We start from the raw sequence: 19,734 nt of genomic DNA on the forward strand, positions 1-19,734 counted from the left end.
ACAGTTGCCATAATCTTGCACTTTGACAGCGTCTGTTTGGCTTTGACCTTGACGGGTGAGGTTGTGTGTCACCATTCCATCGATTGTCGCTTGCTTACGGGAGTGATATGGGATACCCATGTTTCATCTCCAGTGACAATTTGACTCAACATGTCATCCCCTTCTTCCTCATAATGAATCAAAAAGTCCAATGAAGTGGCAAATCTCTTCCCTTTGTGGTCCTTTGTGAGGAGTCTGGGTACCCACCAAGAACACAGTTTCTTAAAGTTTAGGTTTTCAGACACAATTTTGTACAAAACCAATCTTGAAACTTGTGGAAATTCCAAAGAAAGAGTGGAAATTGTGAATCTTCTGTCCTCACGAATCTTTGTTTCGACTGCAGCCACCAAATCATCAGTGATCACAGAGGGCTGGCCTGAGCGTTCTTCGTCATGGATGTTTTGACGGCCATTTTTAAACTCTCTAACCCATTGACGCACTTTACCTTCACTCATTGCATTCAAGCCATAAACGTCTGTTAACTGACGATGAATTTCTGCAGCTGATAGGCTTCTCGCGGTCAAAAAACGTATCACTGACCGTATCTCACACGCGGCGGGCGATTCAGTAATCGTAAACATTATAAAGTAGCACAGCGATGCGTACACGTCAGCTACAGAGCTGCAACTTGCATCAGTGTGAACGGGAAGGGTGCCGGCAAGTGGCGCGGTGGCTTGTTGCGGCGTCCGCACGAACTACGGGACTATACGCGCAAACGGCCCTTACTTAGAAAACAACCCTCGTAACAGAAAAACATAAAGTTGTATCTGTGGGCAATACTTCAAAGATTTTCGATAAATACAATAACTTACTTGTGATTGCTTTGAAAGAAGATAGGCTGTACAAAGTGACAAGTAAAATCTACAAGGAGGAGATAAATGTAAACACTGTCAGTAGTGGGGATAGTATGTCAGTTAAGAAGAAATGGCATTGTATACTTCGACATGTCAATTTTAACGATTTGAATACATTGTGTAAACAGCAGTTAGCTTATGGATTGTCAAGAAATTTAGAATCAGAATTTATGAAGTGTAAAGTCTGTATTGAAAATAAAATGCACAATTTACCTTTAAAAAACAAAAGAAGCAAAGCAAAAGAAACATAGGAGATTATTCATACTGATTTAAATGGGCCTCACTCAACTTATGGTTTGCATGGGGAAAGATATTTTCTCACTTTCATTGATGATTATAGTAAAGCAGCTAGAGTCTATACTATTTAATCTAAAAGTCAGGTTTATGATTGTTTTGTTGTAAATGAAATTTAAAATTTAACTGGTAAAACTATTAAGAAATTGAGATGTGACAATAGGAAAGAATATTAAAATTCAGATATGTATCAGTTTATAAGACAGAAAGGAATCATATTAAATGTATGCCCTCCCTATGTACATGAATTAAATGAAATATATAACAGGTCAATTATGGATATGTTATGATGTCTGATATCTGAAGCAAGAGTAGATAGGCGATTTTGGCCAGAAGTGGTATGTGCAGCTGCATATTTAAGAACAGAACTTTAGCTAATACTATTGAAAAGAAAACTCCTTATGAGATATTATTTGAGAAGAAACCTGATGCTAAACATTTAAAGTTATATGGAAGTAGGGTTTTTGTACATGTACCAGAACAGTTGAGGAAGTCAAAGTGGGACCGTAAAGCAGACTTGGGAATTTTAATAGGGTACAGTGAAGTTGAGTACAGAGTATTGATTAATAACAAAGTTATCATTGCCAGACATGTTGATATTGTGGAAGAGGATGTCAGGTGTATTGATATTAAGGCATCCAATTCAAGGAATGAACATTTTAGTGTTTCTGAGAGCAAAAGCATAAACAATGAATCAGTAAATGAGCATATGGAAGGAAGAGGTGTCGAGCGTTGTCCAAGTAAGAAAAAACAAAACTAGGAACAAGAGTTGAGAAGGGCAACTGGGGAACATAGGTTGCCTGATAGATTAAATGATTACATCTTGAGTAACTTAATTTATGTAAACTTTTGTTGTGCTGATAGTCCAGGAAATTTTGAGGAGGCAATGAATAGTAATGAGTCAGAAATGTGGAAGGAAACAATGGATAAAGAAATTGAAAGTTTAAATAAAAATAAAACTTGGGAACTAGTAACGAAAACAATAAATGTAAATTTATTCACCAGTTGCTATGATGCAAAAATTGAACGTGTTGTTGTCAAAAGGGCTTAATTGTAAAACAAATGGATGTACAAACTGCATTTCTTAATGGAAAAATTTTGTCAGAAATTTATGTTAAGCAACCCCCTGGATACATGGATGGAACATATGGGGTTTGTAAGTTATTTAAGGCACTTCATGGCTTGAGGGAAAGCCCTAGAGCATGGTATGATTGTCTGGATGAGTTTTTAAAAGGTCAAGGGTTTCAGAGAAGTAACTATGACTATTATCTGTATGTACTGAGGACTACAATTTGTGTTGTCTATATAACTGCGTTTGTTGATGATCTGCTAATTTGTTGTAAAAGTAAAGAGAAAATACAAGAAATCAAATGTCTGTTATCCAAGCGTTTTGAGATGAAAGACTTAGGTGAAGTAAAGAATTATCTTGGGATAGATATTAATTATAATTATGCAGAAAATGTAATGACTCTGAGTCAGGGTAGCTATATTGAAGCTCTAGCTAAGAAATATCAGATTGAACATGCAAAATTGTACAGTACACCAATGGAAGAAAATTTGAAACTAGATGTAGCACATGATGGAAGTCTTGATAGGAACTTGATAGGTTCTCTCCTGTACATTAGTTCTGGAACACGGCCAGATATAAGTTACAGTGTGAATTATTTGAGTAGATTTCAAAGCTGTTACAATGATACTCACTTTAAGTATGCTGTGAGAGTACTGAAATATTTGTATCAAACAAAAGATTTGAAGCTTACATATAGAAAGACTGAAGATATAGATTTGTTAGATTGTTTTATAGATGCAGGTGATTCTGTGGATCGTAAGTCCACACCAGGCTATGTAATTAGATTATTTGGAAATGTAATATTTTGGAAATCCAAGAAACAAAGAAGTGTTACAAAATCTTCTACTTTCTCTTAGTATGTAGCATTGTCAGAAGCTGTTACTGAGATGTAAAGTCTGACAAGCCCATTAAAGTTTATGAAGATAACTCAAGGGCAGTCAATATTGCTAGATATGGTAATCTTACTAAAAATTCAAAGTATATTGAAGTGCATTACCATTTTGTGAATGACTGTTTTGAAATGGAATTATAGACATTTGTAAAGTAGATTCAGAAAGCAATGTAGCAGACATTTTTACCAAATCTCTGAGCAAGCACAAGTTTGTAAAATTTTGAGACATGTTAAATGTAATCTGATTATGGTATAAATGTAAGGAGGCATGTTCGAATGTTTGTACATTTATATCGATATATGGAATCTAATGAAGAGTGATATATCTTTATAGCACAACCATTTTGTTCTTTGCATATTTTCTCACTCACTGTAAAAAGATGGATTTGTATAGTTGTACCATGATTTTTGTACTTAAACTTTGTTCTGAATAAATATTATCAACAATTTAAAATCATTATGAGGCACAATTACAGTTAAATAGACATTTTCTCCCATCATATTGTGGTTGGAGGGCATGATCACCCCAAGAAAATTTCATCATATAGGGAAAAAGTGAAAAAAAATGTAAAGTAACAAAAATGTATCTTAATGTGAACAAGCAGTCTTATGATGAACCTGTTGGTTCAAAACTGGTAATGGACCTGAACAGCATTATAAAAAGTGGCTGGTTGCTGCTATCTTCTCTGCAAGAATAACCAGAAGAAATCCTTCTTGAACTCTCAGAATCCCATACCCCTCTCCTGTTTCAGATTCATTGATGGTATCTTCACGATCTGAAACAAGGGTTAGGACACCCTATCCCCAGTCCTCCAGAACCTCAACACCTCTCATTTGCGTCATCTGCTCCTCCTCAACCCATCAAGCCACCTTCTTTAATGTTGACCTCCATGTAAAGGATGGCCACATCAGTACATCCATCCATACCAAAGCTACCAATCACCAACAGTACCTCTATTTTGACTGCTGCCACCCATTCCATACCAACAAGCAAGAAGTCCTTTGCTTACAGTGTAGCCACCCATAGTCATTGCATCTGCAATGAGAAGCAGTCCCTCTCCAAATATGCCAAGGATCCCACTGTGACCTTCACAGGCCAAAATTATGCTCCCAGCCTTGTCCAGAAACAGATCTCCCACAGCTTGTCTCCCCAGTTACGTACCATCCCCCACATACCCATATTCTGGCCACAAAAGAGCACTTCTCTCATGAGCACCTGAATCACATTCTCCATCATAATTTCAACTATCTCTAATCCTGAGCCAACATCAGGAATATCCACCTCACAATTCGCCCCACCCATTCCCACCCTTCTCACAGTGTTATTCCACTGGCCACATGTGAAACGACACATGTCATTTATCATCTGACATGCTTGCACTGCACAGCCTTTTACATTGGTATGACGACAACTAAACTGGCTGAGCACATGAAGGGGCACAGACGAACTGTCCGCCTAGGAGATGTCCTATACCCAGTAGCAGAGCATGCCCTCCAGTATAATTCTAGGAACCTAGGAACGTGCTACACCGTACGTGCCATTTGGCTTCTCCCATCCAACACCAGTTCCTCGGAACTACGGAGATGGTAACGTGCACTCAAACACATCCTTTCATCCCGTCATCCCTCTGGACTGAACCTACGTTAACCAACCTCACTCCCATTTACTCTTCAGTCTTCTCCTCTTTCCCTTTCCTCTTTAGCCATTCATGCATCTTTTCATCCTACATAGTTGAGTTTATCTTTATACTATATACCTCTTTACTTCTGTATGCATCCTCTTTGGTTTGAAGCTGGCACAGCACTTACAGTAGAATATCTTTGGCTTCCATCTGACACCCATGCCTCCATCTTTGCTACCCTCCCTGTTTACCTTTCGCCTGTTGCTTCATAACTGTGGTTGTGAGTAACTAAATCCACTTTCCCTTCTTCCCATTTTTTCCCCTCTCTCCTCCCTGACGAAGGAACAAAGTTCCGAAGACTAGAATAAAATTTTTCTGTTCTGTTTTGTGTATCTATCGGCTGTACTGAGCTGAGGTAAGTACTGGCCAGCCCCTCTATCTCTTTGTTAGTAAAAATTTTTCCCCATAGCCAAACTGCAATCCCACATACTTTTCCTCCAGTCCTGCTTAACCTTTGGAATTACCCCGAAAGGACTTACCTTAAAAGTTCCCATCTCTGGGTGCAATCCCTCCTTCCACCAGTCTCTCCTGGACTTCCAGAACCTTCAATCCTTAGCCCTTACCCAACTTGTCTTGAATCTCTACACTACTTAGTGTAACCACCACTCCCAACAGCTCCTATCTCTCTTCAAAGTCCTCCACCTCTCGAACCCTTGCTTGGAGAACACACTCAGCAACATCGTCCTAGAAGCCAATTGTAAACTTGAGTTCCATGCCACACACCACCTGAAAAAACTATCCACAGTGCTAGTGCAACACCTAAGAAGTGGGGTCCCTCTCCCTATCCCTCACAAACACCAACCACTACAGCACCTTCAACAAACCCCCCTCATAGCCAACAAACCTAGCCTGGCCACCCTACTCAATCTCTCCATCCCAGCACGTACACCACGCAAACCAAATCTCAACTATAACCACAGTCAAATGCCACATATCACCAGTCCCAATTCAGTTCTAAACCTCTCATCCAGATCCCTCTCTCCTCCAGAGACATCTGTTCCCGTTCTATCAAAAGGCTTAACCTTTAGCCCCACACCTAAATTCAACCACACTGCCCTGGTTAAAGATCTCCTCTCGTTCACCCAGAACTTCAACTGGAAATATCACTTCACCCCCTAAAACACAGCCCTCAGATACTAGACCCAGTGTTGAACACTGTCTAGAACAGTTCCGAATGTCTTCTCAAAGGGATCCTCCTCCCCTCCCCCAAAACCATCCCTTGCAGACATTTGAGGAATTCCTCACATCCAGTGTTGCCTCCCAGTCCTTCTTGAAGAACATCCCGACAACCCCCAACATCAACCCAGCTGAATCCCGTGCCATTAAGGCTCTGCAAACAGACCGTTCTATTTTCATCCTACCAGTGGATAAAGGCTCCACATCTGTGGTACTTGACCGTGTGGAGTATGTGGCAGAAGGACTGCGTCAACTGTCCGACACCTCAACCTACAAAACTGTTACCCAGGATCCCATTCCCTCCATCCAGACTGAGCTGCAGAAAATCCTAAAAATCCAAGGTCCTTCACAAGGCCTCACAACGGCTTCCATAGACCTACTCACTCCACCTGAGCCACATACCCCTACCTTTCTATCTATTACCCAAAACCCACAAAGAGAACCATCCTAGCCGTCCCACTGTGGCAGGCTTCAAAGCCCCAACAGAACGTATCTCAGCTCTGGTAAACCAATACCTCCAACCTATCACCCGCAGACTCCCATCCTACATCAAAGACACAAACCACTTCCTAGAACGCCTCAAATCCATTCCTACTGCCCTCCCACCTGAAACCTTTCTTGTCACCATAGATGATACATCCCTTTACACAAACATCCCACATACCCATGGTCTCTCTGCGCTTGAACACTACCTCTCCCAACACCCACCCAAAGAATTCCCTAAAACCTCATTCCTTATCACACTTACCAACTTCATCCTCACCCATAATTACTTCACTTTTGAAGGCCAGAGATACAAGCAAATCAGGGGAACGGCAATGGGAACCAGGATGGCTCCGTCCTATGCCAACCTCTTCATGGGCCGCATGGAAGAGCTTTCCTGAAGACCCAACAGCTGCTTCCCCTGGCCTGGTATAAGTTTTATAGATGACATCTTTGTGGTCTGGACTCATGGTGAAGAAACACACCTCCATAACCTCAACTCCTTTTCGAATCTGAATTTCACTTGGTCCTTCTCCAAAACCCAAGCCACCTTCCTGGATGTTGACCTTCATCTTGTTGAAGCTCACATCCACACCTCTGTCCATATCAAACCCACAAACAAACAACAGTACCTTCACTTTGATAGCTGCCATCCATTCTACATCAAACGCTGCCTTCCCTACAGCCTAGGTATTTGTGGCAAACGTATCTGCTCCAGTGACGAATCCCTCAACAATTACACCAATAACCTGACCAGTGCTTTCCTCTCCCACAACTATCCTGCAGACCTCGTCCACAAACAGATCTCCTGAGCAATACATTCCTCCTCATCCAACAACAATGTTCCTATCCCCAGACCACACAGAAGCATCCCCCTTGTCACCCGATATTATCCTAGCCTCGAATACATCAACAAATTACTTCGCCAGGGATATGACTTTCTCAGGTCAAACCCTGATATGAGATCATCCCTTGACAATATTCTCCCCACACCACCCAGAGTTGCCTTTTGTCACCCCCCCTAACCTCCGTAACATCCTTGTCAAACCCTACAATATTCCCAGATCACCTTCTCTACCCAGCGGTTCCTACCCCTGTAACCGACCCCGCTCCTAAACCTGCCCCATGCATCCCCCCACAACCGCCTACTCCAGCCCTGCTACTGGTGAAACATACACAATTCAAGGCAGGGTCACATGTGAAACAACACATGTCATTTATCAGCTGATGTGCCTGCACTGCACAGCCTTTTACATTGGTATGACGACAACTAAACTGGCTGAGCACATGAAGGGGCACAGACGAACTGTCCGCCTAGGAGATGTCCAATACCCAGTAGCAGAGTATGCCCTCCAGCATAATTCAAGGGACCTAGGAACCTGCTACACCATATGTGCTATTTGGCTTCTCCTATCCAACACCAGTCCCTTGGAACTGCGGAGATGGGAGCTTGCACTCCAACACATCCTTTCATCCTGCCATCCCCCTGGAGTGAACCTACATTAACCAACCTCACTCCCATTTACTCTTCAGTCTTCTCCTCTTTCCCTTTCCTCTTTAGCCATTCACGCATCTTTTCATCCTACATAGTTATTTTTATCTTTATACTATATACCTCTTTACTTCTGTATGCATCCTCTTTGGTTTGAGGCTGGCACAGTACTTACAGTAGAATATCTTTGCCTTCCCTCTGACACCCATGCCTCCATGTTTGCTACCCTCCCTGTTTACCTTTCGCCTGTTGCTTCATAACCTGGGTTGTGAGTAACTGAATCCACTTTCCCTTTTTTCCCCCTCTCTCCTCCCTGACGAAGGAATAAAGTTCTGAAAGCTAGGATAAAAATTTTCTGTTCTGTTTTGTGTATCTATCGGCTATACTGAGCTGAGGTAAGTACTGGCCAGCCCCTCTATCTCTTTGTTAGTAAAAATTATTTTTAAAAAGACCAGTGATCTGGAAAATACATTGCGAACAACCAGACTTTAAATTCCCCTGCGCGAATTATGAAATACCGTAACTATTTGTCATTCATAAAACAAGATAAAACAAAGAAAAAAATTGTATTAGTGTTAGAAATGATATAAGAACAAACATATGGTTGCAACTTGATCTAGTACAATTGATTGGATCATTTATAATTTTCCATATGTATAGTAATGCCCTGATCCCTTATTTTAGATACACTTTGCCTATTGCTACTGCAGCATCCAGTTTTTATTCTTTAGTTTAAAATTATACATTTTGAATGAACAACACAAAGAAAGTGAATGAGGTATTACATAATAAACATAAATCTTAAAGAATGTAATAATATTATGAAAAGGAAAGTTGATACTCACCATATAGCAGAGATGCTAAGTCGCAGATAGACACAACAAAAAAACTGTCTTTTTGCTGTGCCTATCTGCGACTCAGCATCTCCACTATATGGTGAGTAGCAACTTTCCTTTTTCATAATATTGTTACATTCCATCCTGGATTTTCCGTTGTTTGACTTAAATCTTAAAGAAATGTTTAATATATTCCAGTCGCAGATCTTCGAGTCAATGCAGCAGATGATGATGTCTTGGCAGAGAAGGAGAAAGTCAAGCATGTAGTGATGTCATCAGAAGTAATGGAATACAGTATTGTACTCAAGTAAGTTTTTTTCTGTTGTATAAGGCGACACTGAGAGCTGTGTAATACCGAGACTGAGAGGAAAGTTGCTAAAACAGGAGGCCAATATTATTAGCTGCAAATTGTATTTGTTTTTAGCCCATAAGTAATTTTTTCCTACATCACATAAATCTTATCATTATTTTGTTAACTTCTCTCATAGCTGTTCTCAAAGTCTTAGAATATTTATGTCTGTGTGATATGAGGCTTTCCCAATGTATACGCTGCTTCCACAGTTCCCAAGTGTACTGCTGGATAGAATCATCAAAGGTCCACAATATTTTGGCAGACAATCATTCTACCATTATCTGGTGTAACCAATGAAATGAAGTGTATGTTGTGGGCACAGAGTATTTATACCTGTCCAGAGTTCAGGCCTGTGCTGTGCATTTGCTGGGAGTGCATGCGGCTGCAACAATGGAGGGGGAGATTCTTGGTTGCCTTCGTCCCACCATCATGTCATATCTCTCGTTCATCACATTTTGCTTTTGTGGAGCCTAGTATTTGCACCCATGCCTTGTTCAGTTGGAAGTTGATGTCTGTGTTGACTGAATTATGAATTTCACAAATTTCAATTGCTTCTTTGAAAATGCAGTCCCAAAATATGTTCCCTGGTGAAGCACTGAATTTATCTGTTGGGCCCCTTATGTTGGCAAGTGTACAAAAATCAAATGATTTGATCTACCAACTGTATGAGCTTGTGCTGCAGGACTCTTGACATTACAGTCAGCTTTGATATCACCTTTTTTTTCACTTGGGTCCCTTTGGAAGACTCCATAAAACTAATCCGTGAGATGTTCAACTCTAAGGTGACACAGGTTTTCCTGGCATCGAGTCACTTTGTTTTCAATGGACAAAACTACAAACAGACAGATGGCGTAGCCACAGGCAGCCTTCTCTTGTCAGTTCTAGCAAATCTATTTCTGGAGTATTTCAAAGACAGAGCACTGCAAACTCAAACCTGTTTTTTTTCTTTCAGTCGGTTGGAGTTGTTTTTGTTATTTGGCGGTCAGCCTGAAAACTACATAGTTTCTTAGAACATTTGAATTCCATCCACAAAGGCATCCACTCTACCATGGAAACACAGAAAGATGACAGTTTCCTTTTCTTGACATTCAAGTTCAGCATAGGCCTAACAGCTTGCCTGCCCACACTGTTCACCGTAAGCCACTGTGTATGAATTTATATCTCAGTGCCTCCAGGTGCCAGCATTCCTGACAGAAGAACAGGGCTCTCAGCACTCTAGTACACAGGGTGTAATTCGCCTCAGACAAACAAAGTCTGACGGCAGAGCTGTGGAACCTGGAGTCTGTACTCTATAGGAATGGATATAGCAACTGACAGATTCGGGTAGTTCTGCAACACAAGAGCCCCAAGAATGACACGGAAGATGAAAATACAGATGAAGAAGATAAGAAGAATGCTTCTGTACCATTTGGTGGTGCAGAATACTGCAAAAACTCCTAATAAAGCCAATTTTCTAAACATCACCTAAAACACAAGCTTCTTATGACAGTGAAAGACTACACAAGTACCACAACCACCTATTACAGCTCAACAAGTCTGCAATATCAGAACACTGCATTGAAGATGGACATGAAATGAATTACCAGCAAACCAGTAAATTTTGGAACTTGATTTTCAAAGAAAGAATTGAAATTTATGTGACTGATAATTTAACTAAGAAGGACACTGGCTTCCAACTGAGCAAGGAGTGGAAGCCTATATTTATCTCCATCAAAGCAAAACATGACAGGGATGAGAGATGTGACAGGGATAGTGATTGGAAGGCAACTGAAACCCTCCCCTGCACTGCACCGCACCACCGAGCACAGCACAGGGTCAGTGAAGCCTTAACTCTGGACCAGCAGGTATAAATACTGTGAGCCCACAGCGGGTATTTCATTCCACCAGCACCACCTGACAAAAGCGGAATGGTTGTATGTTCTGGAATACTCGATCATAGCATAAATATTAGCACTCTCCTTCCACAAGTTCAGTTCTATTATGGCTGTACATTGGTGGTTGTAGTAAATATGCTTTCAGTGCCACGTGTTGTACTCCAGTTAAGTAACATACAACCTATCACCATCACGGACAGGAACTGGAATACAACCAGCACATCATTCCCAAGGTCTGTATGTACAAGGTACCAATGGATTGCAAAACAACAACAGGGCAGCTGAACATCAGGAATAGCAGCATTGGAGATGCTGGTCGGGATCTGACAAAATGGCTGAAGGGAATCAAACAAGTCACCAAATACATTAGTGGAACGATGTGATGTGTTTCACAAATGTATACTTTTACTTGGATTACACAGTCGAACAGTAGTTTGAGAACGAAGAGAATCTCGATAGCTGGGAAAAATTACAAGCTAAAGTGAAGAAGACATTCGGTAACAATCAGCGGCAAGTTCACTAAGCTGAAGAACAGGGCCGAACACTAAGGGCAAATGAAGCAGTCCTACACACAGAATGTTTTTGTCCTATACCAATTGTGAATACGAATACCGCAGAAGCTGTCAGAATCTCACACTTGATGAAGAGGGTCACAGAAGACATGTACCAAGCCCTTCCAGTAAAGGATGTCATAACAACTGATGAATTCATCAAGTGGTACCAGCACATTGAGGATATGCAACAGAAGAAGGGTTTGGCAGAAGAAACAAAACCAACTCCAGTATGTGGATCATATGATGGTTGTGAAATGCCATCACAACCTCAACTTCCTCATACGATGAGTAGTGAGGAAGAGCTACAGCATTTTATGGCAACCGGAACTGTCAGACTGAGTAAGCGAGAGAAAGGAACTATGAATGTTGACAACGTCATGAGATAACAGAGAATGTTGAAGTATAAGTGTGTCAGGCCTGAGCACCAATCTCTGACGCCAGTTGAACACACCAGGAAGAATGTACTCTGCCAAATCTGACTTGCGCAACAACTTGGCATCCTGTTTACTCAAATGACATGAAGTCCTCTTATGAATATGATGCCCTGCAGAAGAATAGACTTTTGGAGGAAAGATCAACACACCAGTGAGTTTTCATTGTGGATGCCCTGCACATGTCTACTGCTGCAGAGAAAGAGGGTACATATTTTTATGACTGCTACACTACCAAATTTAGACTGTCACAGCAGTTTTTCTGTTTGTGCCAGTCAACTGCAAATGATTACAGTTGACACGTGGGATGTATCCTGTGCCTGTACCCTCAATGAAGTCAATCCCTGACACCCTGTAGCCGTCCTCCGCCACTGTAATGAGGTACTAGCCGCTTGCCTAGCTGCTAAATTCAGGAAAACCATCTGTGGAGGTAAGGACACCACAGATGAAAATCCTCCACGGACTGCAGTCACCGAGGTGTCCAGAAATCACATTGACGTCATTATCGATGGCCAGCTTGTGTGGGCACTATTCAACTCTGCGGCTTCCTTTTTTGTAATGTTAGTGCTTATCATTGTCAGCTAAAGAAGATTATATTCAATGATATGAAAATAATTGTGCTGAATGTCACAGATGAGAAATAGGAGTATGTCCAGCAGACAGGAATATGTATTGCAGGAACAGCGACCACTAACAGAGGACAGCGCTTCGCGTGTGTCCATTTCAGCAGAATGTAGTCACAATGTTATTTGCAGATGTGACTTCTTGCAGGCATCACAAGTATTCATAGACCGTGGAAGATCAGAGCTCCAGATTGCTGAAGCTATTTGAATGACCACAAATATTGAGGATTACTTTGGACTTTTTTGGCCACTCAAGACATTATCATCTTTCTGTCATCAGTTACTGAATTCAAGCTGTCGGCCTAGATGCTCAGTTAAACTATGAACCTTTTGTTGATTGCTAAAACATGCTCAGGCTTGTGAGAGGAACCTACATTCCAGTGCAATCATAATCATTGTAGATGACTGAGGAGAACTTGTGATCACTACTTATCACAATTAGCCACAACTCATCCCTGAAGGTATGTTTATAGGGCCAGCTGAAGCAATCCAGGAGGGGCAGCTCGGTACCATCGATAAACTGCAGGGCACAACAAGCGGACTGCCTATACGGTCTGGCCTGACCAACAAGCAACGTAAGCAACTGTTACACTTTCTGTACCTGTATTCAGATGCTTTCAAATCTAGAGTGGAGAATAGACAGACAGAGCAGCCCATGGTAAAAGAATATAGCAACACGGGATCATTTGCCAACTAGCCGAGTGCTTGTGTAGGGTGCGGGAGGAAGTGGAGAAGATGCTGCAAGATGATATCATTGTACCTTCAGAGAGTCTTTGGTCCTTTACTCTGGTCCTTGTGAAGAAGAAGGAAGGTACATAGATTTCTGTGTCTACTACTGGAAAAAAGTCTACTCATTGCCACGCATGTGTGACACCCTAGAGTGCTTGGAAGGAGCAAAGTATGATGTTCATTCAAATGAAACCTGGTCAGTGTGGCACCACATTACTATGGGTATGGGGGCACCATCTATTGGTAGAGAGACTGACGCGTGCACACCGTTTGATGCTGCAGAGTGCCAGTGTGGTTTCACACCGAAGAGAAGGTGGTCACACAAGTTATTGTCCACTACCGAACATGCAGGCGAGTAAGCAGGAACGACGAGGTGTGATTTGATTTTTGGTGGTGGAGGGAGTTGGAGGCCGTGAATGTAACGACGGATGAAGGCTGTGTACAGTGAGTGCAGTCTGAGTCGTTCAACTGTTGTGGAATGGTGCAAACAATTCCTCGAGCAGTGCAAGTCCCTGGAAGGTAATGCTCATCCTGGAGAGGCTCATCATGTCATCACACCGGAAATGGTTGCGGAAGTGAATGCTTTAGTCTTGGGCAACCGCAGAATCACCGTGGACAAGATCCAGTGGCTACTGGGTATTAGTGTGGACACTGCCCACACCATAATGCATCAACACTTCAACTTTTGAAATATCTGTGCACATTGGGTTCCCCACCAACTGACTGCCGAACAGTGCGATACTTGAATGGTGCTGTCTTTAAGTCATCTGCAACATTATCATGAGGAGGAATATGTCTAAAACAAGCCATTCGCAGACATCGATTTGCAACAGACAATGAAGTGTGTGACTGGGTCCAGGCCTGGATCCGACAGCAGCCTGCTAGCTTCTTCAAGGACGGAATCGACCAGCTAGTGCCGCAATGGGATAAATGTGCCAACAATTTTGGCAACTGTTTTTGAGTATGTGTACTGTGTATAACTACATTTTTGAGTTAATACAATCATCACCATTGCTTTACACCAGTGATCGGGTTTCATTTGAATGCAACTTGTATTTCTCAATTGTGGACATGCAGATCCACTACTGACAAATTGAGGGTAGTGTTAATGACCAAGAAACAACTGCTCCAGTAACTCCTGATGGTCTCAATGAGTTTCTTGTTATGCCTTTTGGATTCTGTAATGCTCTGGCCACTTTCAAACATATGATAGACGACTGGCTTCGACACCTTCTTATCTGAATGACGTTGTCTTTCTCTCTCTCTCTCTCTCTCTCTCTCTCTCTCTCTCTCTCTCTCTCTCTAAGCCACATGACAACCATATTGAAGTGTGCTCAGAATGCAGGCCTCTGCCTGGATCCAAACAAAGTGGTTCTTTACCACACTAGAAATAAGTCTTCTGGCAGTTGGTGAATGCAACAGAATCTGTCTTGATCCAGAAAAAAGAACAGCCGTTACAGATTTTCCAACTCCTCAGCATGGTTGTTGAAATATTCTTGTGATCCAGTGATTCATAATGGACATTTGTACTGAGGCATGTTTCTTGCAAGAACAGCTACAGGGAGACACCAAATTCTCCTGGAGTGAAGCGCAAGAAAAATCGTAACTTGTTTTTATGGAAGTGCTAACATCTGCTCCTGTCCTAGCATTGTATGATGAGAATGCTCAGACAGAACTTCACAGTGACACTGGTGGTTATGTCATAGGTGCAGTTCAAGTGCAAATTCAGGAAGGTACTGAAAATGAGATAGCTTATACTTCCATAGTACTCTCCAAGTCTAAGATGAACTACTCTATAACTGAGAAAGAGTGCATTGTAGTTGTGTGGGCCATCGACAAGTTCTTGCCATATTTATTTGGCAAACCAATCACAGTTGTGATGGACCACAGTTCTGTGTGCTGCCTGGCTAACCTGAAGGATCTGTGTGTCAACTGGTGAGACGAGCAATGTGGATGCACGAGTATGTCGCAGTGCTATACAAAAGCCGACACAAACACAAGGACACCCACTGTGTTTCAGTTAATCCTTTGATGGAACACAGCAGTATGGATAATAGCTCAGTCTTTGCTGCATTAAATAACATTGCTGCTGAATAGAGGGAAGATACAACACTGCTGAAAACCGTAGATACCTTGAAGGAGGAGGGATGGACCAAAGGAGGATTCCAATTAACAAATGAAGTAATTGTATACACAATATGAAAAGGATAGATTGTTACCCACTCTAAAAACGACATACTGAGCTGCAGACAGGCACCAAGAAAGACTATTACACCCTGAGCTTTTGGCCAAAGCCTTCTTCAGAAAATAAAAAAAAAAAAAAAAACACGCACTCATTCACACAAGCGGGCACACTTCATGCTATCTCGGACTGCTCTGGCAGTCTGGCTAGAGTGGTCAGAAATAACGCTCATGTGTTTGTGAGGCGCATCTGCTTGTAAGAGTGAGTGTGTGTGTGTGTGCACGTGTGCGCGCACGCGCGATGTGCGAGCGAGCTCACGTGTGCCAGCATTTTCATTTCATTTCTGAGGCTTTAGTCAAGAGCTCAGTGTGTAACAGTCTTTTCATTGTGGCTGTCTGCAACTCTATGTATCATCTTTACAATGAGTATCAATCTATTATTTTCATAATATTTTTTGTATTCTAAATTGGGCTTTCTGCTCCTTGGAACATTGTATAAGATGGACTACTATCCAATGAGATGGAAACAACTCTGTACAGACTCAGATACAGATATCACTGGCCAGGTCTCTACCTATGTGTTAGACACTGTGAGCCATTTAAGGAATGTCTGTGATGGCAGCAACTGCACAGTTACCTCTGGGGCATCTGGCACCAATTCTGCCTACAGCAGTAGCATTCCACTGAAGTGGAATTTACCTCTTAGGAAGGCTCCTGAAATCAACAAACTGGAATCGGTGGATAATAGTCTGTATTGACAGTCTAATCCACTGTGCTGTCACCAAAGTGCAAAAGTCCATATAAAATCATAATTCTGAAATATGGAGCACCCCTTGTGATGATCTCTGATCATATCATCTATATCACACGACAGAATTAAGCTGGCCAATTGCTATAGATATATTGGGATAATATTTTCCCTGGATATATTTTGCTGTGAATTGCAATAACATTATTGTTACGTTTCTATATGAAGTGATAGTGTGTCTGAGAGACACGTGTCTAATTCTCGATGAGTAGTTTCATAAATTCTTATAAGTTACTGAGAGTCCAGTTGTCATTGTGTATTTAAATAGCTTGAAACTGATTCTATTAATGAAAGTACAAAAATTCCTTGAATGTCAGTATGTGGATATGGTAATTAATTCTGATTTAATGATGAATTTAAGTGTAGCTATTTGCTGTAAGTCGCCTTGTGTTTTGCATCGGGGGTAGGAGGGGGGGGTCTCGATATACTGTTAGCCTGCACACTAGTTACTTGGATTTGATTTCGTTTTATCGGGACTTCTGCTGTTTGTCTTGGTAGCGGGTGTGGGTCCCTGGGTTGCATCCTGCTTGTGCTGTTGTGTATTTTCCAACCCCTTTGCCCATGTGTGCAGGCTGGCTGTGTATCTAGTTCGCTCGCGGCTTAATGTATAATTGGCCATATGCACATAAGATAATAGATTTGTACTGCTTAACTGATGTTCATTAATAGGTTGATTCATTCTACAGATGATGTGCTGTAATGAATTATTGTGTTTCTAGTTACTTAAGGCAGATGTCAGTCTGTTGTAGATACCCACTAGTTCTGGGATTTTTTGTGCCTATTCATGACCGTTGCTGCTCCCGTTTGTGGGTCTATGCCGAGCCTGTATTGGAAACAGCTGAGTGGGAGGGCGTCCGCTTCTGGGCATAGTTTGTTGAATCCCACGAGGTTGCTTGGTCACATGAAATTTTATGTTTTATATCCTACATTGTGGGGTGCCTGCCATTTAAGTAACTGGGTTGTGTGTCATGGTATCTGATTTGTTGTTGCCTGTACTCTGAATTACTTTGGTAATACCAATCACTGCAGTAACGAAAGACTACGTTTCCTCATTAAATTTTAGTAATTTGTTCTTCAGGTTGATTATAGTTTTTGAGTAAATAATATTTAACTCATTTCACTTAATGTGTAATAGGCCATAACTGCCGTGGTTTATGAATGTTTAAATTTTGAAATAACTTGCTCTCACCAAAATGGTAATTTTAAAAAAGTGTTGATGGTTTTATTTGTTATTTGCCTTGTTTAAATGTGCCAAATAAATGTTCAGTGCAACTGTCGATGGTGATTGCATTATGTGTCATTTGGTCCAGTCGTAGCACCCCACAGCCTGTTGTGCTGAGCTTGTGCCGTTGTGTAAAAGTTGAATTCCATGCTGTGCCGACACATCAACATCATTTTCTTTCTTGTGATAGTGTTTCTAGAGAAACTTCATCCTCCAGCACATATTTCTTTATATTTAACTGAGAAGTGAAACTATTTTTCATAGATTTACTTTTAAATATTTTTTGATATAATGGAATATGTTCTTCAAAATTCTTGTTCCCAATTTTACCACCTTTGTGGTTGAATTTCCAGAAAGGTTGAAACACATATTTCTTTATTTCTGACTGAGAAACCAAATACCAACTTTCGTAGTTCTAGCTTCAAAATTGCCTTAATAGTGATATATTTTCAAAAAAGCCTTTCATCCCATATTTTACCTCCTTAGAAGTGCAATTTTGAACAGGCCCGTCGTGAATGAAACCCTCTTCAAATTCCAAATTTCAATCCTTAGTGTTTGAGCTGGGCAATGATGAGTCAGAGAATCAGTTCCACCCCCTTAGAGGTTTAATTTTCAAAAACAGTGCAACGCATATTTTTTCATTTCTGAGAAGCCAAACACCAATTGTCATAGATTTATTTTCAAAAATGCTTGCATAATGAAATATTTCCATAAATAACTTTCATCCTCTATTTCACCCCCATAGGAATTTAATTTACAAAAACTGTGAAACACTATTTTTTATTTCTAACCTAGAAGTCAAATTAAGATTTTTATAGCTTTAAAAAAACTCTCACAATGAAATATTTCATAAAACACCCCTTTGGGGTTGAATTTCCAAAAATGCTGAAACTCATATTTTTTATTTCTAACGGAGAAGTCAGATAGCAATTTTCATACATCTGGCTTTCAAAATATTTTTCTAGTTCTTTAATAATGATTAGTTAAAAAAAACTTTCAACAACTGTTTTACTCCCTTAGGGGTTAAATTATTAAAAAATTCTGAGACACATAGTTCTTTATTTCTGACCAAGAAACCAAATATCAATTTTCATAGGTCTAGCTTCAAAATTACCTTTATAGCCAATGTTGTCAAAAAACTTTTCATTCCATATTTCATCGACAGCCTGACTGGTCTGGTTGATTTTTTTTAATGTGGTGTCTCTTACTGTCAGAACAAGGTTTGTTTGAAAGAAATTTTTTCGAAAATCTAACAGAAAAGTTGGAAAGTAACATCAGTTGCCAAATTATTTCATGAGTTAAGACACCTTGACAGATTTGGTTGGTTTTTTCTTTGTTGTATTCTTAATTGTCAGGACAAGGTTTGTTGGAAAGAAAATTTTGGAAAATCCAGTAGAAAAGTCAGAAATTAAAATCAGTTGTGAAAAATCATCACTTGAGAGCGGTACAACCAATTTGGCTGACATTACCACACCACCATAATTGTGGATGATAACGATATTTTTGATATGAAAAAGAAATTTTTTTTCATTTATTTTGACAGTTCTGCTGTCACATGGTTTCATAACAAAAAACGAATCTGTTTCAAAGTTACTTATATAATATGAAAATACATGTGTAATGTATAAAGGGGAAACATTGTTATTGAAAATCTCGAGAAGTTATTGACTGAATTTACAACAAATTTTTATTTGAAATATATATAGTATTGTCATATACATAGGGGTAGTGTGGTTGCCACAAATCTCGAAAAGTTCTTTACTGATATTCTTCAAATATTTACTCAGTATTCTAACTAACAGTCTCGAGGACATAGGGAGATTGGCTATGTATTTTTGTGATGTATGTAATATCTAAAGGAGGAAATGTTGTTACCACAAATCTCGAAAAGATCTTGGCCGACTTCCTTTCAATTTTTACACGAAACTCTAATGAACATTTGGATAGACATAGTCTATGCATTTTTGTAATATATTACTTACATAAAGGAGAAATATTGTTATCATAAATCTCTAAAACACCCCCACAGATTTATTTCAAATTATTACGCAATACTCTGCGTAACAATCGAAGGGAAATGAACATAGCAAGGATGAAGAAGGAGAAATGGGGAGAGGAGGAGGTGTATGGAGCTATTGAAGGT

General features: G+C 40.5%; 1 protein-coding gene across 1 annotated transcript in view; it reads left to right on the forward strand.

The window, feature by feature from the left end:
* LOC124594686 (phospholipid-transporting ATPase ABCA3-like) overlaps nt 1–19,734 on the forward strand; it is a 543,403-nt gene that overhangs the window by 431,612 nt on the left and 92,057 nt on the right. The window contains exon 23 of the mRNA XM_047133052.1: nt 9,016–9,124. Coding sequence (XP_046989008.1) covers nt 9,016–9,124 — 109 coding nt within the window. The remainder of the gene's footprint in view (nt 1–9,015; nt 9,125–19,734) is intronic.

This window comes from Schistocerca americana, chromosome 2, assembly GCF_021461395.2.
Source record: "Schistocerca americana isolate TAMUIC-IGC-003095 chromosome 2, iqSchAmer2.1, whole genome shotgun sequence".
In the NCBI taxonomy this organism is placed as follows: Eukaryota; Metazoa; Arthropoda; class Insecta; order Orthoptera; family Acrididae; genus Schistocerca; species Schistocerca americana.